This window comes from Physcomitrium patens, chromosome 22 (assembly GCF_059467195.1).
Source record: "Physcomitrium patens ecotype Gransden chromosome 22, ASM5946719v1, whole genome shotgun sequence".
NCBI lineage: Eukaryota > Viridiplantae > Streptophyta > Bryopsida > Funariales > Funariaceae > Physcomitrium > Physcomitrium patens.
The window spans coordinates 1,937,739-1,956,395 of record NC_143431.1 but is presented as its reverse complement, the minus strand read 5'-3'; the positions used below and the strand labels follow the sequence as shown (position 1 = coordinate 1,956,395).

General features: G+C 40.2%; 3 protein-coding genes across 4 annotated transcripts; all 3 read left to right on the top strand.

The window, feature by feature from the left end:
- The first annotated feature begins 326 nt into the window (after positions 1 to 326).
- On the top strand, positions 327 to 5,187 carry LOC112275187 (uncharacterized). Its single transcript, XM_024505314.3, has 10 exons — positions 327 to 453; positions 802 to 863; positions 1,024 to 1,143; positions 1,737 to 1,856; positions 2,540 to 2,736; positions 3,074 to 3,424; positions 3,584 to 3,784; positions 3,978 to 4,048; positions 4,282 to 4,418; positions 4,603 to 5,187. The coding sequence occupies exons 2-10, from the start codon at positions 830 to 832 to the stop codon at positions 4,995 to 4,997; spliced, it is 1,626 nt and encodes a 541-aa protein (XP_024361082.1). The 5' UTR covers positions 327 to 453; positions 802 to 829; the 3' UTR covers positions 4,998 to 5,187.
- A 2,072-nt stretch (positions 5,188 to 7,259) lies between these two features.
- On the top strand, positions 7,260 to 10,796 carry LOC112275306 (vesicle-associated protein 4-2). Its single transcript, XM_024505557.2, has 8 exons — positions 7,260 to 7,400; positions 7,537 to 7,781; positions 8,403 to 8,473; positions 8,771 to 8,852; positions 8,975 to 9,084; positions 9,288 to 9,365; positions 9,754 to 9,879; positions 10,236 to 10,796. The coding sequence occupies exons 2-8, from the start codon at positions 7,556 to 7,558 to the stop codon at positions 10,293 to 10,295; spliced, it is 753 nt and encodes a 250-aa protein (XP_024361325.1). The 5' UTR covers positions 7,260 to 7,400; positions 7,537 to 7,555; the 3' UTR covers positions 10,296 to 10,796.
- A 1,929-nt stretch (positions 10,797 to 12,725) lies between these two features.
- LOC112274732 (tubulin gamma chain) lies at positions 12,726 to 16,626 on the top strand. 2 transcript variants are annotated; one of them, XM_090246254.1, is made up of 12 exons: positions 12,726 to 12,866; positions 13,081 to 13,342; positions 13,471 to 13,671; positions 14,093 to 14,204; positions 14,318 to 14,718; positions 14,819 to 14,872; positions 15,051 to 15,155; positions 15,391 to 15,465; positions 15,694 to 15,738; positions 15,895 to 16,023; positions 16,226 to 16,330; positions 16,421 to 16,626. In XM_090246254.1, the coding sequence occupies exons 2-12, from the start codon at positions 13,214 to 13,216 to the stop codon at positions 16,490 to 16,492; spliced, it is 1,428 nt and encodes a 475-aa protein (XP_090102380.1). In that variant the 5' UTR covers positions 12,726 to 12,866; positions 13,081 to 13,213; the 3' UTR covers positions 16,493 to 16,626. The 2 variants fall into 2 exon arrangements, with proteins under 2 accessions (XP_090102380.1, XP_024360213.1); XM_024504445.2 differs by lacking the exon at positions 12,726 to 12,866 and having other exon boundaries at positions 12,884 to 13,342.
- Positions 16,627 to 18,657: the final 2,031 nt, after the last annotated feature.

Below are 18,657 nucleotides of genomic sequence, written 5' to 3'. Positions count from 1 at the left end.
GGAGGGTCTGATGGAGCGGTGGAATTAAATTAGGTCTGCAGGCTAAACGCCCCCTTTTCACCGTTGGATGGGTCTCTTTTCCGATCCGCCCCACCACCCCCCACAAGTTGATTCCAGTGCGACGATCTAGTTACTTTCAATTAACGCCCTCAATTTTAGACTGGGAGAATCGAAGTGGGACGATGGTTGGGAGAAAGTAGTTCCTATTTTTAGAATAATTTCAACGAGAGGAAGCTGGTTGGACCTAGGTCAACCTCCTCCTTCAGTGCGGAATATTTTCGGTAATCCTTATTGTTTATCATATTTGCATTCTACGGAGCCACCGAGGTAACCTAAGTTCCATATATTCTCCTCATCAATTTTCCTATCATCTTTTCTCCACCCATTTCTCCGGTTGTACTCATCAACGTCGACGGTGATTTGTCCGTGTGGACAAGAGTGGGATAGCTCACGGTGAGTCAGCTTTTTTCGTCGATTCTTGCAAGTTCTTGTGATGTCGTCTGTTGGGGTCTGGTCGACTGTCCGAACTGTGGGTGGCTGCCAAGTGTATGCCTACAGTTGGGGTGCCATCTGCACTCGCAGCCTGCATAGAATAACGTGTCGATTTGTCACTACACAAGTGTGTTTTTTTGCCTATAAGCCAAAAGCTTCCGAGCGACAGCAGCGTTTTATTTCCTCCTGTAGGCCTTGAACTTTAAAACGGATCATTCAAAGCTGTTTTGTGAGAATGTTCCGTATTGCCATTGCACGGTGTTGGTCATGGCGGAGCTGCTGATTCGTGGTTGGACTCGCACTGAGTAGATGTAGGATCAAGGACTCTTCCGCAACAATGTTACTTGCGACCCGGCTTGCTCCACTGCCTGGTACTTTTCGGACTTTGATCGACTCTCTTTGCGTTATTTTTCAGTGGTTTTTATTTTGAAAATTTTGGTACCTCAAATGTTCTTTGGGTGTTGGAGTTGGATTGTGGCCTCGAATATGACATGGGTTCACGGTGCATGGGGTTGTGGCGTTGATTTGTAGAGCGAGAGATCTTAAGGAGACTGCGGAGGTGCCCTAGACTGGGGTTTGAGTGCTTCTTTTCCACTACTCAGGCGCAACATGCTAGGTTTGACGCCGCCGACAGGAATACCCAGCACAGGGGTACTGCACGTCCATCCTACTCATTCGTTGTTATCAATTGGGAGTAATTTTGTTGGCAATGGCAATTTCGGATAAAATTGTGGCAGTGCTGTACATGTAAACCTCCTCTCAAGTCAGTCGATTTCTCTTTGAGGTTACTGATTGAAATTAGCGCTGTTCAATCCGGCAATGCTTCGTTGCTAGAAGTCTCGTAAACGTGCGAACGGAAAGTGCCACACGAATAAATAAGATTCTATGAATTTTCTATGTTCAGATGTTTCTCGGACCCGGAATCGTTCAATCAACAATGCGTTTTCACAGTACTTGTGCTATGGGCCGCCATTCGATTAAATATGTCACTGATTTTTATTTGACAATCACTTGCTAAGACTGCTGGGCGATTGTGATTACGAAATGCTCTAGAATGGTTAGGTATAGAAATGGAGGAGAACCTAGCGAGCTGTAGCGATGTATCAACGAAGGATGAAGGAGTTCTTGAATATTATATTGCTCAGAAATTGCCATTTGTAAATTTTCCTCTCGATTGCATTATTTGGCACTTCAATTTCATGCTAACACTGATGCACTAGTGATTAATCTGTTATGGATATCAGAGGTGAAGAAAGCAGGGGCAGAGTCAGATTTGGATGACCGCAAGCATGGAGGACAGATGGCCTGGTTGACTAGTATGCTGGAGCCAGCAATGAAGCTCTATAGACGAGCATTGCCCGCAGGCATGCACGTCCGACTCTATCATTTATTGCTGCCGCCTTGTCCCCGTTTGCTCTCGTGAGTGGTCTTGCACTGTATGTTATGCAAGGCCTGGTTTTTGCCCTTATTCAGACATTGAATCTGCGTGAGTGTGAGCTTCGGTGGCAATCAGTTTAAGGCAAATATGCTGTAGTAATATCAACAAATCACTTGGTTGGGTTACGGAAGATATGTTTATGGTCTTAATTGCCATTTGAGAGTCTCACTCCTGGTGTATGTGAGCAAGTTTCTCAGTCTGTCGGTCTCAGCCTTCACATCTTACCTCTTATTTCTGGGTCAGACGAAATTTTGAAGCTTGTTGCGTCTGAGACGATATCTGAGTTCATGTGAAATTGCCTGTGTTTTTTTTCTCTTTACACCAGTAAATGCAGGAGTTTATTTTTTTTGCGTTAAGGTGATGAAATTATTGTGCGACAGTTTTCTTGGATGGTGTCCTCGGAGGGGGAGCGCTAGGAAAAGGACTAGTGAGAATGTAGTTGTAATTTCTGCAGAAGTTCTCTGCAGGTTCCGAGCAGTAATCCTCATTTTTATTTGTTAACCTTCTGTGATGACGAATCTATGTTTGATCTCTATTGGTTTCATTGTAAAAAAAATCAAGACCACCGATCTTTAAACTTATTCTAGAACTTGATGATATTTTTTCCAGATAAAGGCGACGAACCCACAAGTACAGCCTCGTTGGTGGATATTGCGTCCAGTATTTTGAGAAGCACTTCTGGCATGCAGATTCAGAAATGGAGCATTGCAGATCTCACGCTTGGTCTTTACTTCTTGTCCGTCCGCCACGCTTCTCAAATGGCCAGTGATACATTTAGTGGTGACTTAGTGTCATCAGATACATTTGTGAGCTTCTAAACAACTGCAGCTGATTCATCCTGATTCTCTGTAGAGTGTATGCTATACACTTCTTTTTGAGATCTTTTATTTAGTTTTTTTGCAGAAGAGATGTTGTGTTTTTTTGTAGAAGAGAAGCTGGGGCTCTTACAGAATATTTTAAGATATGGCAGATTGAATTCCTGAGAGAGTTGATTATTGAAAGCGCTTGGGTATTATCACCGGTATTTAGGAGGATTATATTTCTAGAACACTCCTGTCATGAAGTGGAAACCTGTAACAGTGTCTAGTTTTATTTCTTTGAGGTAAGGAGGATGACACAAACATTATATTGAATTGATTTCAGGTTGGAGATTTAATCTATTATGTTGAGCTGGCACGAGGTTCCTATCAAAAAGATGCGGCTGGACTGGCTCGTGTAAGCATGATCCAGGAGTCCAAGGTGGTCAAATTTGAGGACACGTCCAATGTTATGCGTCCTGGATACTACATTGCAGTAGACCATCGACATAAACTTGTGATATTGTGCATCCGCGGAACTCACACAGTGCACGACATAATTACGGATCTAGCTTCAAATAGCGGCGGCGCCTCTAATCTGGATGGGGAGAATGTGCATTATGGTAGTGTTGAGGCTGCACGTTGGTTTATGGAGCACGAATTGAGTACTCTAAAGAGTTGCCTGCACGAACATGAGGTATAATTTACTATTTCTGCAACAGATTATCCTTTTTCTGGAGACTACGCAACTGACAACTCTTTTGTTCGTCCTCCTCTGTGGGTTATTTTATGAAGTATTTAACGTTAACAATAAATATGAACAGGACGGTTGTTATGGTTGACTTACTTCGTGCAGGGCTACGAACTACGACTTGTGGGGCATTCTTTGGGAGGTTCAACAGCAGCGTTATTAGCTCTGATGCTGAGGAGACTAGGAGATGAACAACTTGGGTTTTCCTCTCAGTTAATTAAGGCTGTCACTATCGCTTCTCCTCCTTGTGTGTCTGAAAAGTTAGCATCAGAATGTGCAGACTATATCACTACATTGGTTTTACAGGTAATTTTTTGGCCTTTGACGGTTTTATATGCAAAGTATTGTAGAATGAATATTTTAACCTGGGATTACTCAAGTATGGAACTAGAGGTTACTGCGAGTTTTTTCTGTATCATGTTGTGCGCATGATGAATAACACTAATTTGTTTTTGTAAGTTTCCAGTTTTTCTGTACTTACATCCTATTTTCCATTCAGGATGACGTTATCCCTCGAATGAGCACAGCAGCATTGACTCGACTTCGTAATGAAATATTGGTCACAAACTGGTAGGTTAATTTTGTTTGATTGATTATTGGTTGTAACGTGTGCTGATTCTTACTCAGAATCAACCCTATTTAAGAATACCTAGATTAACATATTCTGCAGCCGTCCTATCTGTTCTTCCTCGTGTTTTCTATCCTCTTTTGAAGATACCTGGCATGTCATATTCGTCAGACTCAGGTATGGTCGGCAGAGGCTTACCATAGTAGAATTGCTATGACAGAGGTTGATCCTGCAGGACTCTGTTGAAGGATAGTGAAGAACATAAGGGTATTGCCGAATTTGTTGAGAGCACGATCAAGAAGCTGTCTTCTGTACAAGATGTGGCTCGCCGATATGCATCCTTTGTCAGTCTCGGCTCTTCAAGTGATTCAGGTAAATTATTTAGCTCTCTTTGTACCTCCGAGGGCTTCTCTTTGAAAGAGTTCATCTTGAATGAGTTTTTATACATAGCATGTCCAGATCTGATATCTACAGTAAGTAACAGGAAATGAAGTGATTCTATTTTATTTTTTTATTGTTACGTATCATGGCGACAAGTTTTTTTTCGCACGTGCAGAAATCGAAAAATTGGAGAAGAACGTTGAAGAAGTGGCTACGAAGTTACTTGAGAAGAAGGACAAACTGGACGATTTATCCCTTTCAAAAAGAGAGCCGAGATCAAGTGAACTTAGTCGAGAGAGTAAAATTAAAGATGAACATCCAGAGCTTTGGGTACCAGGCTTGCTTCTGCTCATTTATGGGGGCCGGACTCCCACTGATGTAGATCAAAAGGAGTTTGCAGGGAGAGAGGGCCATGTTCTGCTGAAAGGGCAAGACGGTACACAATTTGGCCGCATTGTGCTGTCCAGTACAATGTTATCGGATCATAAATGCATAAGTATTTATTACGCTCTTCGAGATGTTCTCAAGGGTCTTCCAAAAACCGGAGGTTCTAATAAACTGTCAATCTGATTAGTTGAGCTATTTCTTTTTGTTCCTGAAACTTTTCGGGAGCATCACAACAGTATTGTGGAAATGTGGGCCCCAGAACTACAGTTTTAAACATTCGTCTGTGTAGATGTTTTCATCGAGTGGGTTAGTGGTTGGTTTTTACACTTTAAGCACTGCAATCGAAAATTTCTAACAGTGCGATGTTTCAAAATTGATTTGATTTTGTGTCTTGATTACTCAAGACATGAAGTTTGTGTTACCATTCACATGCTTGAATCTGTCCATGTCTTACTGCTGTGCGAAACTTGTCACAGTATAACTTGCTGCGCGTATGATACACGCTGGAACCTTTTGTCTCTTATCCTCGTGGGGTCGGAAGGGTATCTAAGACTGTGCGCCAACCATGAGAAAGAATTTTCTAACTGATTGAACGCTTATCAGAGTAGTGGTTGCTATTTCGCATAACCATTCTTTATTCGGTTGTTCTGTAGTGATTTGGCAAGGGTTGAATTGACGGTGGAATGAAAATGTCACATTGAAAACAGGGATTGATAGAGTATTACCTCAAATCATGCTCTTATGCATCTACCTACCTCGTGCATCCTTTCTCTTTGCTGCCGTTCAATTTTTATACACGATGTGATAATTTGCTAATGAAAATTGCTAACGTTCAATACGAGGGATTGCATAGGCTGCAAGTGTAACTTTTGATGAGGTTTTGTGGCTACACATATAATAATCAAAACAAAAGAGTTGTTTTGTACACAACCAACATTCTTCAATATATACCTCTCTCTCTCTCTCTCTCGATATATATATATATATATATATATAGAAATTAAGGGAGTTGCTAATGTTATCACAACTTTTGCTATTGTCACAACAATTTGCCATCCACTACATGTCATCATAATTTTTGCTATTGTCATCACAATTTATTCTTATTATATATATACATATATATATATGTTGAAGAAAAAATATTAAAAAATGAGTAGATTTTTTTATTAGAATAAAAAACCTAAACAAATATGTTGAGTGGCTGGTAGCTTGTGGTGGCTCACAGATTGTAATGGCAATAGCAAAATTTATTATTCTGCTCTGGAGAATCCTTTAAATTTATTATTTTATAAACAGGTGTAAACTTCAACTAACTGTATTTATTGATACTGCACAAGTTTTTTTAAAAAATAAATAAAAATATATGTAGATAAATATTTCAAAATAACTTCTTGAGCTAAGGAGGAAAGAAGCACTATATTCCCAAACAAATGAACACATATACATACATAATGTGAACGAATGACCAAATGTGGTGGAAAAGACTCAGCCGAGCTTACAGAGCACGAGACATCCACGTCAACGCTCAAGGCCTCAATACCTACCAACCAACCAACAAACAAACGAGCGGTAAAAGGAATCACAAATCTCAATCAACAGCAATAGAGACAGACACCAGGAGAGCGAGAGAGAGAGAGAATAGGACGGGGAAGAACCTGGATCCGAGCCCAGCCCAGCCCGGTCACGCATATCCCAGTCCACATGGACCTCCAGCTGGAACCCCACCTACAGAGCAGGCCCACTCACCAAATCTCTTTCACCACCACCACCACCACCACAATGAGCAGCACCCACTAGTGATCGTAATGCTATTCTATGCTATGCTATGCTTACCCAACCCAACCCAACCACTATTACAACTGCTATTACGACGAGTGTCTGTCTGGCTGGTCTGGGCTGGGCTTTGGCCTGGTCGCAATTCGGGACCCTCCTCTTTCACTCCGACTCGCTGGCCCCGTCATGCCGGGCATGTGACCCCCTCCCCTTCCCTTCCTTCCCTTTCCCTGTCCTCCGCCGCGGGCGGGCAGGCAGGCAGTCCGCACCCACCCGGCACGCCCCTCCCTCCCTTCCCTCCCTCTTGTCCCTTGCATTGGCTGCCTACCCCGGGTGGAGGTCACGCTTGATTTACCCGCCCGGTTCTCTGTGCTCGCGTCGTTTCTTAACAGGGCCCAGCTGCATCTGCTGCTATTGCAGTGGCGCATGCGGATGCGGATGCGGATGAGGAATGGCGCCGCGATGGGGTGGAGGAGCGGACGGGAAGATCCTTCGCATGGGAGGGAGAGGGAGAGAGGGAGCAAGCAATCGTAGTATCAGGCCGTGTTCTTTGCTAAGTTGCCCTTCTTCCCTTGGGGTGGACGATGCCGCTGGTGGTGGTGGTGGTGGTTGCCGAGGTAATTGGTGATGTGGATTCTGTGTTGGAGGGTGGCGTGGGTTTGGCGTTGAGGTTGTGGGCATGAGTGCTGCAATTTGGCGAACAGGGCAGGGTTGGGGACGCGATCAGGTGATGAGAGGAGGTGGGGACCGTGTCGGATGTGTTGGGGTTTTGGATTAGATGCTGTGGATTAGAAGCAGCAACCAGCGCAGGTGGAGCTTGAAGTTGTACCCCCCCCCCTTTTTTTTTCTTTTGTTATTATTATAATAATAATTATTTTTTGGACAGAATGAGGTTTCGCGAGTTTGGGCGGGGTGTGTGAGTGGGGTTTGTGGGGAGGTGTACTAGGTAGGTAGGCCACGGCTAGATGAATATGGACATGGAGGCGCCCGAGAAGAAGCGGTCGCCCCAAGCATGGAAGCTTAGGTTGCCATGGGAACAGCAAAAACAGGCAGAGATACAGAGAAGTGCTTTCATTCAAAGTCAGGAGAAGGCAAGAGCTAGTACTTCCTCAATGTCCAACATAGCTCGAGCATTTATGATTAGCCGAAGACGGCTTCGGCTGGACCCTGATAAGAAGTTACACTTTTTATGTAAGTCTCGTCGGCGGTGCTTTCTGACGATGCCTGTTTTCAATCTCATCAAAATTGACCTTTATTCCGATGGATTTGGACTGTGGCTTGCCGTGAAGGTTTCGTCCCGCCCTTTTCCTTTGGTTCGTGTCTAGGTCCAAATGGAAGGCTATTTCAGGGTAGCGAAAATTTACCACGCTAATGGATAATAATGTTAGCGGGATTGGGGGTGAAGAGCAGAATATCAACAGGATCAATTGTTCGCACAAAACTAGGTTCTCCCAGTGAATGACATATCTTGGCATTTATAACTCTATTAAGGATGCTGCTTGTTGTAATACGATTTATGGTGAGATTTCGTTGTCGAATGCGACTTATATCTAAGGCAGTGAACTGGTGGTGCGAGGGTCCCTGTTCTCGAGGGCCCTATACTCAGATTTTCTACTGCAATGATGCCCAACATTTTGTATCTGTTTGTATGTTGGATTGCTAGCCATTGGCATAGATAGGATGTCCTTTAGATTATCGATTCGGGCCTCAGTTCTGAATTGGACTTGTCTGGTCTGTGCCAGAGAAAGATGCGCTTACATCTTTCAACTTTTTTATTTTTACTTATTTTTTTGATTTTTACATCCTTTACAGACGAACCAGGCAAACAGGTTTCAAGTGCAATCAAGATTAAGAATGTTAGTCGGTCGCATGTTGCCTTCAAGGTGAGCAGATTGTCCCTCATTCTTTTGTAGAACTTGCATTGTCGGATTGAGTGGGTCCACTTTTTTTTGTTCCGCGGTGATGGGTTGGTCTCATGGGATGTGCTTTTGTCTCTTTCAACCTAGAGCTCGTATGTGAAAGCGATGTCTTGTGAGTGTTCTCTGAACCAGCATTGGTAGTGAAGAGCTTTTGGTGTACCTGCCGCAATTGATTTCATTGGGAATGCCGAAAGTTCCGGATAATGCACCAATTTCTGATTGAGAAGAGAAGTGGTGTGTCTTTGGTAAAATGTGTCGCAGTTTCAAACCACAGCTCCGAAGAGTTGCTTCATGCGTCCACCTAGTGGCGTGCTCGCACCAAATGCGACCATTCTTGCAACAGGTAGAGTGACATTACTGGATGATGACTAGTTCCGTGATGTCGTGATTTAGAAATGGGGGGTGCAGAGGTATTGTGGAATTTAAGTGTTATGATATGCTGACGCGGACAAATTGATACTGCAGTGGTGAAATTTCTGGAAACGCCTGAGCGTCCACAAGAAAAAAAGACCAAGGACAAGTTCAAAATAGTCAGCTTGTCAGTGCAAGCGGGAGTTGACTACACTCCAGAATTGGTGAGGATTTGAAATTTTGAAATCGCCCGAGTGAGTGGATCGATTTTTTATTTATTTTGCGTACGCTGCATACTTAAAGTTATTGAGATTGAGTTGGAAAGTGCTATATACTACTCTGCTTTAGCATAAGTGCTGCGAGAGGCCTTTAGAACTTGCTAGCCAACACACAACTGACTAGTACTCTGCTGTAATTCCGGTTGCAGTTTGAGGATCAAAAGGAATTGGTCACGGTGGAGCGCATCCTTCAAGTGGTCTTTATTGATCCACACAAATCCTCTCCAGTGAGTTTTCTTCAGCTGAGATCTTCTGCAAGTTGATGTATTCGGCTAATTTTTTTAATTTCTAATTTCTAATATTTTAAAGTTCGGGCAAACGTAGAGTAAGATCTAGTCTGTTTAGGGTTGGAAGAATGATTTGATGATTGTGATCTTGCAACTTGAAGTTGTATGGTCTTTGTAGTCAGAGGCATTTTCTCGGTAACGTTTAACGTTAAGTGATACATTAATGAAAAAGACGAGTTGAATCATGGATGATGTGTTGGAATTATACAAGCTTTTATCCCAACATTTTGCAGCGAGCATTTGCTTCTTTAATCATGCTTGTTGGCAATATTATCAAGGTTGTAGAACATTTTACCTAATTAGATTATTTGGATTAATTTGTGAGTAGGAATTGGATAAGTTGCAGAGGCGCCTCGCCGAAGCTGAAGCAGCTGAAGCAGTTCGCAAGAAGCCTGCAGCAGACTTGAACCCTAAAGGCACCATGGTTGTGGAGGGGCTTGTGATCGATGAATGGGTAAGTCAAGTGAGGATGTTCTTGCTATTGGATGTCATTGGTTACGCACCTTGACATCTTTGCTTCAGGCCTGTTTTGATAAGAATGTATAATCCAGTTGATTTTGGCGATTTTCTTCCAGAATTATGCGAGCATGCGACAAATAGATGTGCTCGGAACATGGAATACGCTGTTTTCTTTTTTTCTTTTCTTTTTCTTTTCCATATTTGCTTCTGGATTTTTTTACTTGTGTACGTAAACGTGATTGATGTTGGATATTAGGCTCATAAGTTGGTTAATACATAATGCCAGGCGTCCTAGAGCTTTATCCTCAGCGTTCCATTCTGAGAATTACTAATTGGTTTGTCGATTTGCAGAAACAGCGCAGGGAAAATTACCTTGCTCGGCAACAAGGCGAAGGTGGAGAATCTTTATGAGAATAGGTTTTGAAAAGTGGGTTTAGATGTGTGCTGTCTGTAGAGCAAGTAAGTTGGTACTTGCCTTCCTGACCTGGGTTTCTCAGACTACCATATTGGCAGAGTTGGCACGCAGGTGTTATGTTCGGAAAGAACCAGCTCGCCCTTAAATACTACAGTATTGTCCAGATTCTCGTTTCATGCCGGTGCTGACACCAGTGCTCTAAAGTAGCTATCCTTTAAGCTGTAAAGCTTCAAGAGTTCCGGGCTAAACTTAGATTCTCCTAAAGATGCGAATTCCAAGACGAAGATCGCTTCAAAACAGAGGATATGAGATTTGTTGACGTGAAACTATCCGCACAATCTAGCTTGAAAAATATGTTACTGACAATATGAACCAGAGCTTTGCCAATTCAGTTTAGAAGCATTCTATTTGTATGCATAGTTGGATATTTGGTTAGTGCTCTTCAAACTTTCAGAAATCAATAATAACCAGCAGGGTTGTTCTAGCCCTTTTCGGCAGATGGTCTCTGTTCTCTTCTGTTGCATGCTACCAAATTGATTCAAGTTGTCTCACATATGCATAAGCGTTGGTCGTTGACAGGGATTTACAACTGTCTCTTTGAATCATAGACAACTGCAATTCACTTCATCGGTCATAAACCAAGATACTACATATTTGTATGCACAAGCTGGATGCTCGCACCATGAGCTTTTCTGCATGGTTCTGGTTGGAATTTCTTGCCTCACATTTTTATGTACGCATGGTGTAATATAATTGGATGTTTCTCTTGTTTGCATTTGCTCAATCCTCAATAGCTGTGGTGGTTGCATGTTGACATTGTGACGATATAATTATATTCTACCATGTGTGTTTGTTTAGGATAACAAAGGATATGCAGTGGCTTTATTCTTTGTTATGATCGGTCAGAAGTTGATAGTTGTTTTACTTGAGTTTTAGATTAAAGCCAAAAGTCCGCATGGTTTGGAGTCTACCTCTAAACATGACACAACTAGGTTTTACTGATTTTTATCTTTTGCTCAGTTTTGAACGACTGGCTTTCTTTGTTACATCTCGATCAGACACAAAAAAAAGAGCATCTGCAAAGACCTATTCAGCTTACTATGTGAGTTGTCCCCAAAGTAGGCTGACAAAACACTCTTGCGACATGGTCGGTGCTGCTTTTGGGTGCCTGGATTTGGACTGAAGATTGATGAACATCAGAAGTAATATCGGCTCTTGTGATGCGACTTCTGATGTAGATATTATCAAAGTACAATTCAGTGAGAATATCAGAAAGTTTGAGGTATCGCATATAGTTCCATTGCTTTTGATTAAGCGTAGAGTGGAGATCCACATGTTATTCCCAATCTTTGATGGTCACTAGAATTACAGTGATCTTCACCACTTTATAATTCTGCTCCAGGTTCCAGTTACGAACATCTATCAATCGAATACGGCATGAACCTGATTCTAGACCCTTTTCTTTTCATTTTCGTTCTTCTGGATATAAGTATGTGTATGGCCTATCAAGGCTTTGTTCAATGTGATTTCTCAATTTTAATCTTGTATGTTTAAAGATTCCATTTTGTACTCAACAAATTTACTGCATATTTTTACAATATTTTGTATGTCATATTTAAAAGCATAGAAAGCTAATATCGAAGGTTTGTATGTTTATTTTGTAAATATTTTCTTCGTGAAAAGAAACTACACTCAACCAGTAAAAAATAATATCATTTACTTTTGATATAACTTGATGAAACCCTTCTTTTTATTTTGTTAAAGTAAAATAATAATATATACATTGTACAAATAAATAATATTTATACTCAATTCCACATATTGATTTTATAATTAATTTGGATAACTTAATCCCAAATATATCTCATATCAGATATAGAAAAACAATCTAACTATATTTTATTCTTAGAAGAATAAACATTGTGAATATACAAATTTTAATGTGTTGTCCTCACTATTAAACAAAAAATTAAATGTCAACAATAATGGAAGTGCCATACAAGGCAATTTGGGCCCAAATGATTATTAGATTAAGTTAGACCAAATCCAATTTACAAGAATGAAATTTAAAACAAACTCGTTTTTATTCATTATGTATTTTACAAACATCAAGGCTTTAGAAGAATTGATGCGCTGGATCAAAAAACATAATGCACCAACTAAGCATGTTCCAATTATAAAATGACAAATAAAAATAACATATAACACACCGTACTACTCACACTTCACATTGTGAGGCAGAAAAAAAACTAAAACAAGAAGGCTCCAAACCTCGTCAAATCAAAAGAAAACAACAGAAAAACCCCAAACATTACTAGATTGATTAAACCAACGAGTTGGATCTCACACATACAGAACAAATCAGAGGTTGGACACAGAGTCTGACGGCATGAAAATCAACCTGGAAAAAACCCTAATCAGAAATGGGAATTTCCTATATGTGTAGTTTCAAAAGTATCTTACACTTCATTTTATGTAAGTAACAAAAGGTGATGCATGAAGTGCAAAAACAAGCCACAAATGACACATGGGTTTCGTGAACATCAGTTTGAAAGCCAACACACAATGTAAGATCCAAATGCTTGTGAAAGTTGTTTTTTGGGAGGCAGAGCATGTTTCTAGATGCATGCAGGTGTTTAGCCTCATTGCCAGGAGCTGTGTACCCATTTCGTCATCACTCTCGTCTCCTCTGCTGCTGTGCAAGCTCCTTTGCTTGCAAGCAACGCCGTTTTTTACATGCCTTTGAGTGCAGTTTGGATGATTGTTTGTGGGGGGATGCAGACGAAGGAGCAGTGAGGACACTGGCATTGAGTTTTGAGCATTTGGGTTTTGATAGTTTTTAGGTTTATTTCGTGAGGAGAAGGATCGTTGACAGTGGTGTCGGAAAGGCGGGTTTGACACTGGTTTGGTGAAGATGCCGCGCGAGATTATTACTCTACAGGTGGGACAATGCGGGAACCAGATAGGAATGGAGTTCTGGAAGCAGTTGTGCTTAGAGCACGGCATCAGCAAAGACGGCATTCTTGAGGACTTTGCCACTCAGGTGCGTGGGGTGCAATTTTTTTCTCCGATTTCGCGGTTTTGTGCGTGTGGGTGTTTGTTTTGTTTGCATTTTTGGTTTTGCTTTTGGATTAGGGTGATGTGATCCGTTGCTACGATGGTATAATGCAGGGGGGCGATCGCAAAGATGTGTTCTTCTACCAGGCTGACGATGAACACTACATTCCGAGGGCGTTGCTTATTGACTTGGAGCCTCGGGTCATTAATAGTATTCAGAACAGTGAGTATCGAAATCTTTACAATCACGAGAATGTGTTTGTCGCGGATCATGGTGGAGGAGCTGGAAATAACTGGGCGAGTGGGTATCATCAGGTTAGTGGCGAATCTCAATTCCTAAACCCAATGTCTTCGTAACAGAAAAAAGAAAGAAAGAATAGAAGCAGCTTCTCTACTCGACTATTGCATTGCGGAGTGCACACAAAATGGTGTGTGTGTATATATATATATATATATATATTTACATAGCGGGAGAGGGAGAGCGAGCACAAAGTGGTGTGTAAGAATTGAAAGAGACCAAAATCACTCTCGGATTTCCTCTTCGCACCCTGCTTGCTTGTGTGTAGAGAGTCTTCTGTCCGAAGAAAGCACCTTTTAGATATATGCCTTAACGATATGTCATTTGTGGATTATTCTACTGGACTACTGTGATGAAACTTCCATTTCAAATTTTAAGGTGGAATGCTGGGCGTGAAGCTTTTGTTTCTTTGTACTCTTTTTTTATATTTTTTCGCAGGGAGAGCAAGTGGAGGAAGATATCATGGACATGATAGACAGGGAGGCCGATGGAAGTGACAGCCTCGAGGGCTTTGTTCTTTGCCATTCTATTGCTGGAGGAACGGGTTCAGGTTATGTTCTTTCTCTATAGTTTTTCAACTTTGAGGAGGGGATGCTTGCAGCATATGTATCTAATCTTTGCAACATATTACCATGCACTTATTAGAGTAATTTTATTTTGTAGGGATGGGTTCTTACCTCCTTGAAGCGCTTAACGACCGATATAGCAAGAAGCTGGTTCAAACTTACAGTGTCTTTCCAAATCAAATGGAAACCAGTGATGTGGTTGTCCAACCCTACAATTCTTTGCTTACTTTGAAACGTTTGACGTTGAACGCGGATTGTGTTGTGGTTCTAGACAACACAGCCTTGAACCGTATTGCTGTGGACCGGCTTCACATCCCTAACCCGACGTTTGCTCAGACTAATTCGCTTGTGTCTACCGTTATGTCAGCTAGCACCACAACACTTCGTTACCCAGGTTACATGAACAACGATTTAGTTGGATTAGTGGCTTCCTTAATACCTACTCCACGCTGTCATTTCCTTATGACAGGGTACACGCCACTTACTGTAGAGCGCCAGGTAACCTTTTTTTTCTTCCAAGTTCTCTGGCTTGTTCTCTTCATATGACTTGCTGCGGCTCTATTTGGAAAATTGAAGTTCTGGATAATGATTGTTACAGGCTAATGCTATCCGGAAAACAACTGTTCTAGATGTTATGCGACGACTTCTTCAGGCAAGTTGGTTTGGTTCATTCTCAGGTTATGTTAAGAATAATTGCAGCTCGTCTAAGATGTTTCGTGCTACTTACTATTCTCGTGGATGGCACCATCTTGTTTGTATTGTTTCAGTTTTCTATAGTTTCATAATCTTTGTGTTGTTGAGAAATTTCTCACTCAAGGTTGTTATATCAGGCTAAAAATATTATGGTTTCGTCGTACGCAAGAACAAAGGAAGCGAGCCAGGCGAAATACATATCCATACTCAACATCATTCAGGGCGAAGTTGACCCCACTCAGGTATTCTAAATGACACACGACTGATTTCTATTATGTGGGTCTCATTTGACTGATTAGGAAGAAACGATCAAGGTTTTAGAAATCAGACGTTTGCGACTATGTGGTTTCTGGTACCATTTCGAAGGATGTACTGCAGTTGTGTGTGTATTTTTTAGATTGGACAACTTCAGTTTGCGGTATGAAAGTTGTAGAAACACTCACTGATCTACAATCCTCTTTGCGCGGTTGGGAATAGGTTCACAAAAGTCTACAAAGAATACGAGAAAGAAAGCTAGCTAACTTCATTGAATGGGGACCTGCAAGCATTCAGGTGTGGAAACTTAAAGTTTCTTCCATGTGTTTTATGTATCAACCTCATTGCAATTCTTTGTTGAAAAAACTATGCAGCTCTTTTGAAGTAAATATTTGGGAAGGGGGTGGGTTGGTGGCTTCATTATGTCTAGGATTGGAAGTTTCATTGTCTATGCATATAAGCAGGCTATCACAGGAACTTCCTTGGTCCTTCTATTGGAGTTAAGTTCTTTATGATTCTTTGCAGGTGGCCTTATCACGGAAGTCACCATATGTTCAAACTGCACACAGGGTGAGTAGAATATTTTTACTGACGACATTGTGGTGGAAAGATGTCTATCTATATGCATACCTTCTCATACGTCGATGCTGGTCCGACCATGTGTTTTTGGTCTATTCAACCATGTTTAAATAACCATGCTGATTTTCATTCATGTGGGAATTTCAGGTTAGTGGTCTCATGTTGGCGAGTCATACCAGTATCCGCCACCTTTTTAGCAAATGTATCAGCCAGTATGAAAAGCTGAGAAAGAAACAAGCTTTTTTGGATAACTATCGCAAGTTTCCCATGTTTGCTGTAAGTTTTTCGTTTGAGTTTATATTATCCACAATGATCTCTAGCGCTTTACTCATGTTGTGACTTCAGGATATCTTAGGTTAGTATCTGATGGTCTGTCTTATTCTATTGCCTGGCTTTTGCAACCAATCATTTTGAAAGTTCCTGTTGAAGGAAAGTCATGAGATTACTTTCTGCTCGTAATTGCGATCTTTTATTGTAGGATAATGACCTGTCGGAGTTTGATGAGTCGAGAGAAATTGTTCAAAACCTTGTGGATGAGTACAAAGCATGCGAATCTGCTGATTACATCAAGTGGGGCATGGAGGTGAGCAAACATTCTAATCTCATCCTTTCGATTTAAAAATATCATGAACTTTGTACGGAAGAATTGTTCTCATTTACTGTTTATGGGCAGGATCGAGGTAAGCAGCTATCTGGTGAAGGGAATACGAGTGGGACCGTGGATTCAAGAGTAGGTCCTCCATAAAAGCCTCATATTATTGTCTCATTTTTGTAGCATATTAAGCCGATGAATAGAAGAAAAAAGTAAATTAGGAGGTACCAAACTCTGTAAATGCTCCTGGGTTTGAATACACTTTACGTCTCACATATTCAAGGCAACGTTGCGCTCTAAATTTCATTGGAAGCACAATTTGAATTTCACGCAGCTAGTCTCAGCAGGGATACTTGAGAATACCGTTGCATGATTCTGAAGTCAAACAAAATATCAATTGTCTTCAAGGCCATCACCATTCCCTAAGGCTATCACGGTTTGGTGTGGTTTCTTTTTATTAACGTTGCTTAATGATAATGATAAATATGACAGTATTCACCAACCAGCAACAATTTCAAATTCTTGACATTCTAAAGGCAGATGGGAAGGCCAACACGTGAAATTCACCCCCTCCTCATCGTTGAAGTTGACAGACTGATACACAACGCCTGCCTCGAAAGCTCATTTTAGAATTGATAATATATCAGTTATGGAATATGAGTTGGTCACCGGCATCTTTTCATCCCCGACCCACCTCTAATCCAGCAGACAAACTGAATAAAATTTGGTATTTTTAGGGGAACAAGCGGGAGTTTCATCTTTGTCACCCTCTTTATGTTCCACACTCTGCTCCGTAAATCTCAACTGCCGTAAAACTGGGACGCTTCATGAATATGGTCACTGAAAACCGCAACAATTTCCTGTCTGTAAAGTATGTACATTATCATGTAATCTCTGTAACCTTCAGCAGTGCCAACTCTGAAGATTTTGCAATGCACAGAGTAGAACCCTCATATTGAAAATGCCACACTTATTATCATCTATTTTTGTGGACTCCATTACATCATCAGAGCCGAATCCATGAGCTCTTCTAGTCTGTGAATACACATAGTTAGTCCTTCAACACTCTTCAAGAACCTCAGTAGATCCAAGATGAAGCTCCTCAAAGCAAATATGGCGCCCACATCAGCACACATCAGCAACATCAAAGCCTAGGTATCAACTAAGTTCCCTTTGTTTTTGTATAATAAATTGAATCCTAATCCAAGAGTTTCATTTAATATTTAATATTTTATTTCTTTTATTTCTTATATTTTATTATGCTTACAAAATTTGAATCTATATTAAAATTTTAAAAATCAAATATTAAAAATTTGATGAAATTTAAAAAGACCATGTATTAATTGTTTATTTTATTAAAAGTTTTTTTTTTTTTTTTTTTTTTTTTTGAATTTGGATTTGAATTTGAAAACTATGTAAATAATTGAGGCTTGATTTGAATATGTTTCTTATTTATGTTTAAGAAATATATCATATTTAAAATTCAAATTATCACATTAAATTTTCAAGATGTTTGTTCAAGTTTAAAAATTCCTTTTCATCAATCTTATACATATTTTTAGCTATTATTCATACCAAAACAACCATGGTCTTCTATTTCTATGAATTTCATCATGGATCTTCAAATTTCAAGCTTATATAACTCTATATTTGTGAAAGTAGATCATTTCATCAAGATGACATATTTTGTACTAAGTAAAAAAATTATCACAAGTAAAGAAACAACTAAATTTTTTCTTGACAATGTTTATTGCTATCATGGATTGCCAAAAGATATTATACTGGATAAAAAAACTCAATTTGTATCAAGGTTTTGAAACACACTTTTAAAGATATTTGAGATGTACCATCAACTACCATTAAGATGATTGGATAATTTTTTTTTGTCATTAACAAAGTTTTTTTTATAACAACATAATACATTTTTTTATTCAATAAACCTTTTTTTTGTGCTAATTGTGGTTATCATCCATGACTTGATATTTTTGACTTCTCAAAAGTTAATAATCCTAAAACAAAAGATTTGACATATTGTTTACCAAAGCTTTATGCAACAATGAAGTCACAATTAAATGAAGTTCAAGAATAACAAAAAATCAACCTAGATGTCTATTGCAAAGAATAACATCAATTCTATATTTGTAATTAGATATAGTTACTTTGTTATAATATCAAGACTGGTCATTTTGTGACAAGTTGAATTATCATAGACTTAGACTATTTCATGTTTGTAAAGAGATTAATGTAATTGCATATTGATTACATCTATTAGAGTCTATGAAGATCTATCCTATATTTTACGTGTTTTTTCTTAAGCC

Bases quoted from the DNA above. Each gene is read 5' to 3' on its own strand.
- LOC112275187 (XM_024505314.3), top strand. From the start codon at position 830: ATGTTACTTGCGACCCGGCTTGCTCCACTGCCTG. The intron at 1,857-2,539 runs GCATGCACGTCC...TATTTTTTCCAG, and splicing joins TAGACGAGCATTGCCCGCAG to ATAAAGGCGACGAACCCACA. The intron at 2,737-3,073 runs GTGAGCTTCTAA...AATTGATTTCAG, and splicing joins TAGTGTCATCAGATACATTT to GTTGGAGATTTAATCTATTA.
- LOC112275306 (XM_024505557.2), top strand. From the start codon at position 7,556: ATGAATATGGACATGGAGGCGCCCGAGAAGAAGCGGTCGCCCCAAGCA. The intron at 9,085-9,287 runs GTGAGGATTTGA...TTCCGGTTGCAG, and splicing joins TTGACTACACTCCAGAATTG to TTTGAGGATCAAAAGGAATT. The intron at 9,366-9,753 runs GTGAGTTTTCTT...ATTTGTGAGTAG, and splicing joins ATCCACACAAATCCTCTCCA to GAATTGGATAAGTTGCAGAG.
- LOC112274732 (XM_090246254.1), top strand. From the start codon at position 13,214: ATGCCGCGCGAGATTATTACTCTACAGGTGGGACAATGCGGGAACCAG. The intron at 13,343-13,470 runs GTGCGTGGGGTG...GGTATAATGCAG, and splicing joins TTGAGGACTTTGCCACTCAG to GGGGGCGATCGCAAAGATGT. The intron at 15,739-15,894 runs GTGAGTAGAATA...TGGGAATTTCAG, and splicing joins ATGTTCAAACTGCACACAGG to GTTAGTGGTCTCATGTTGGC.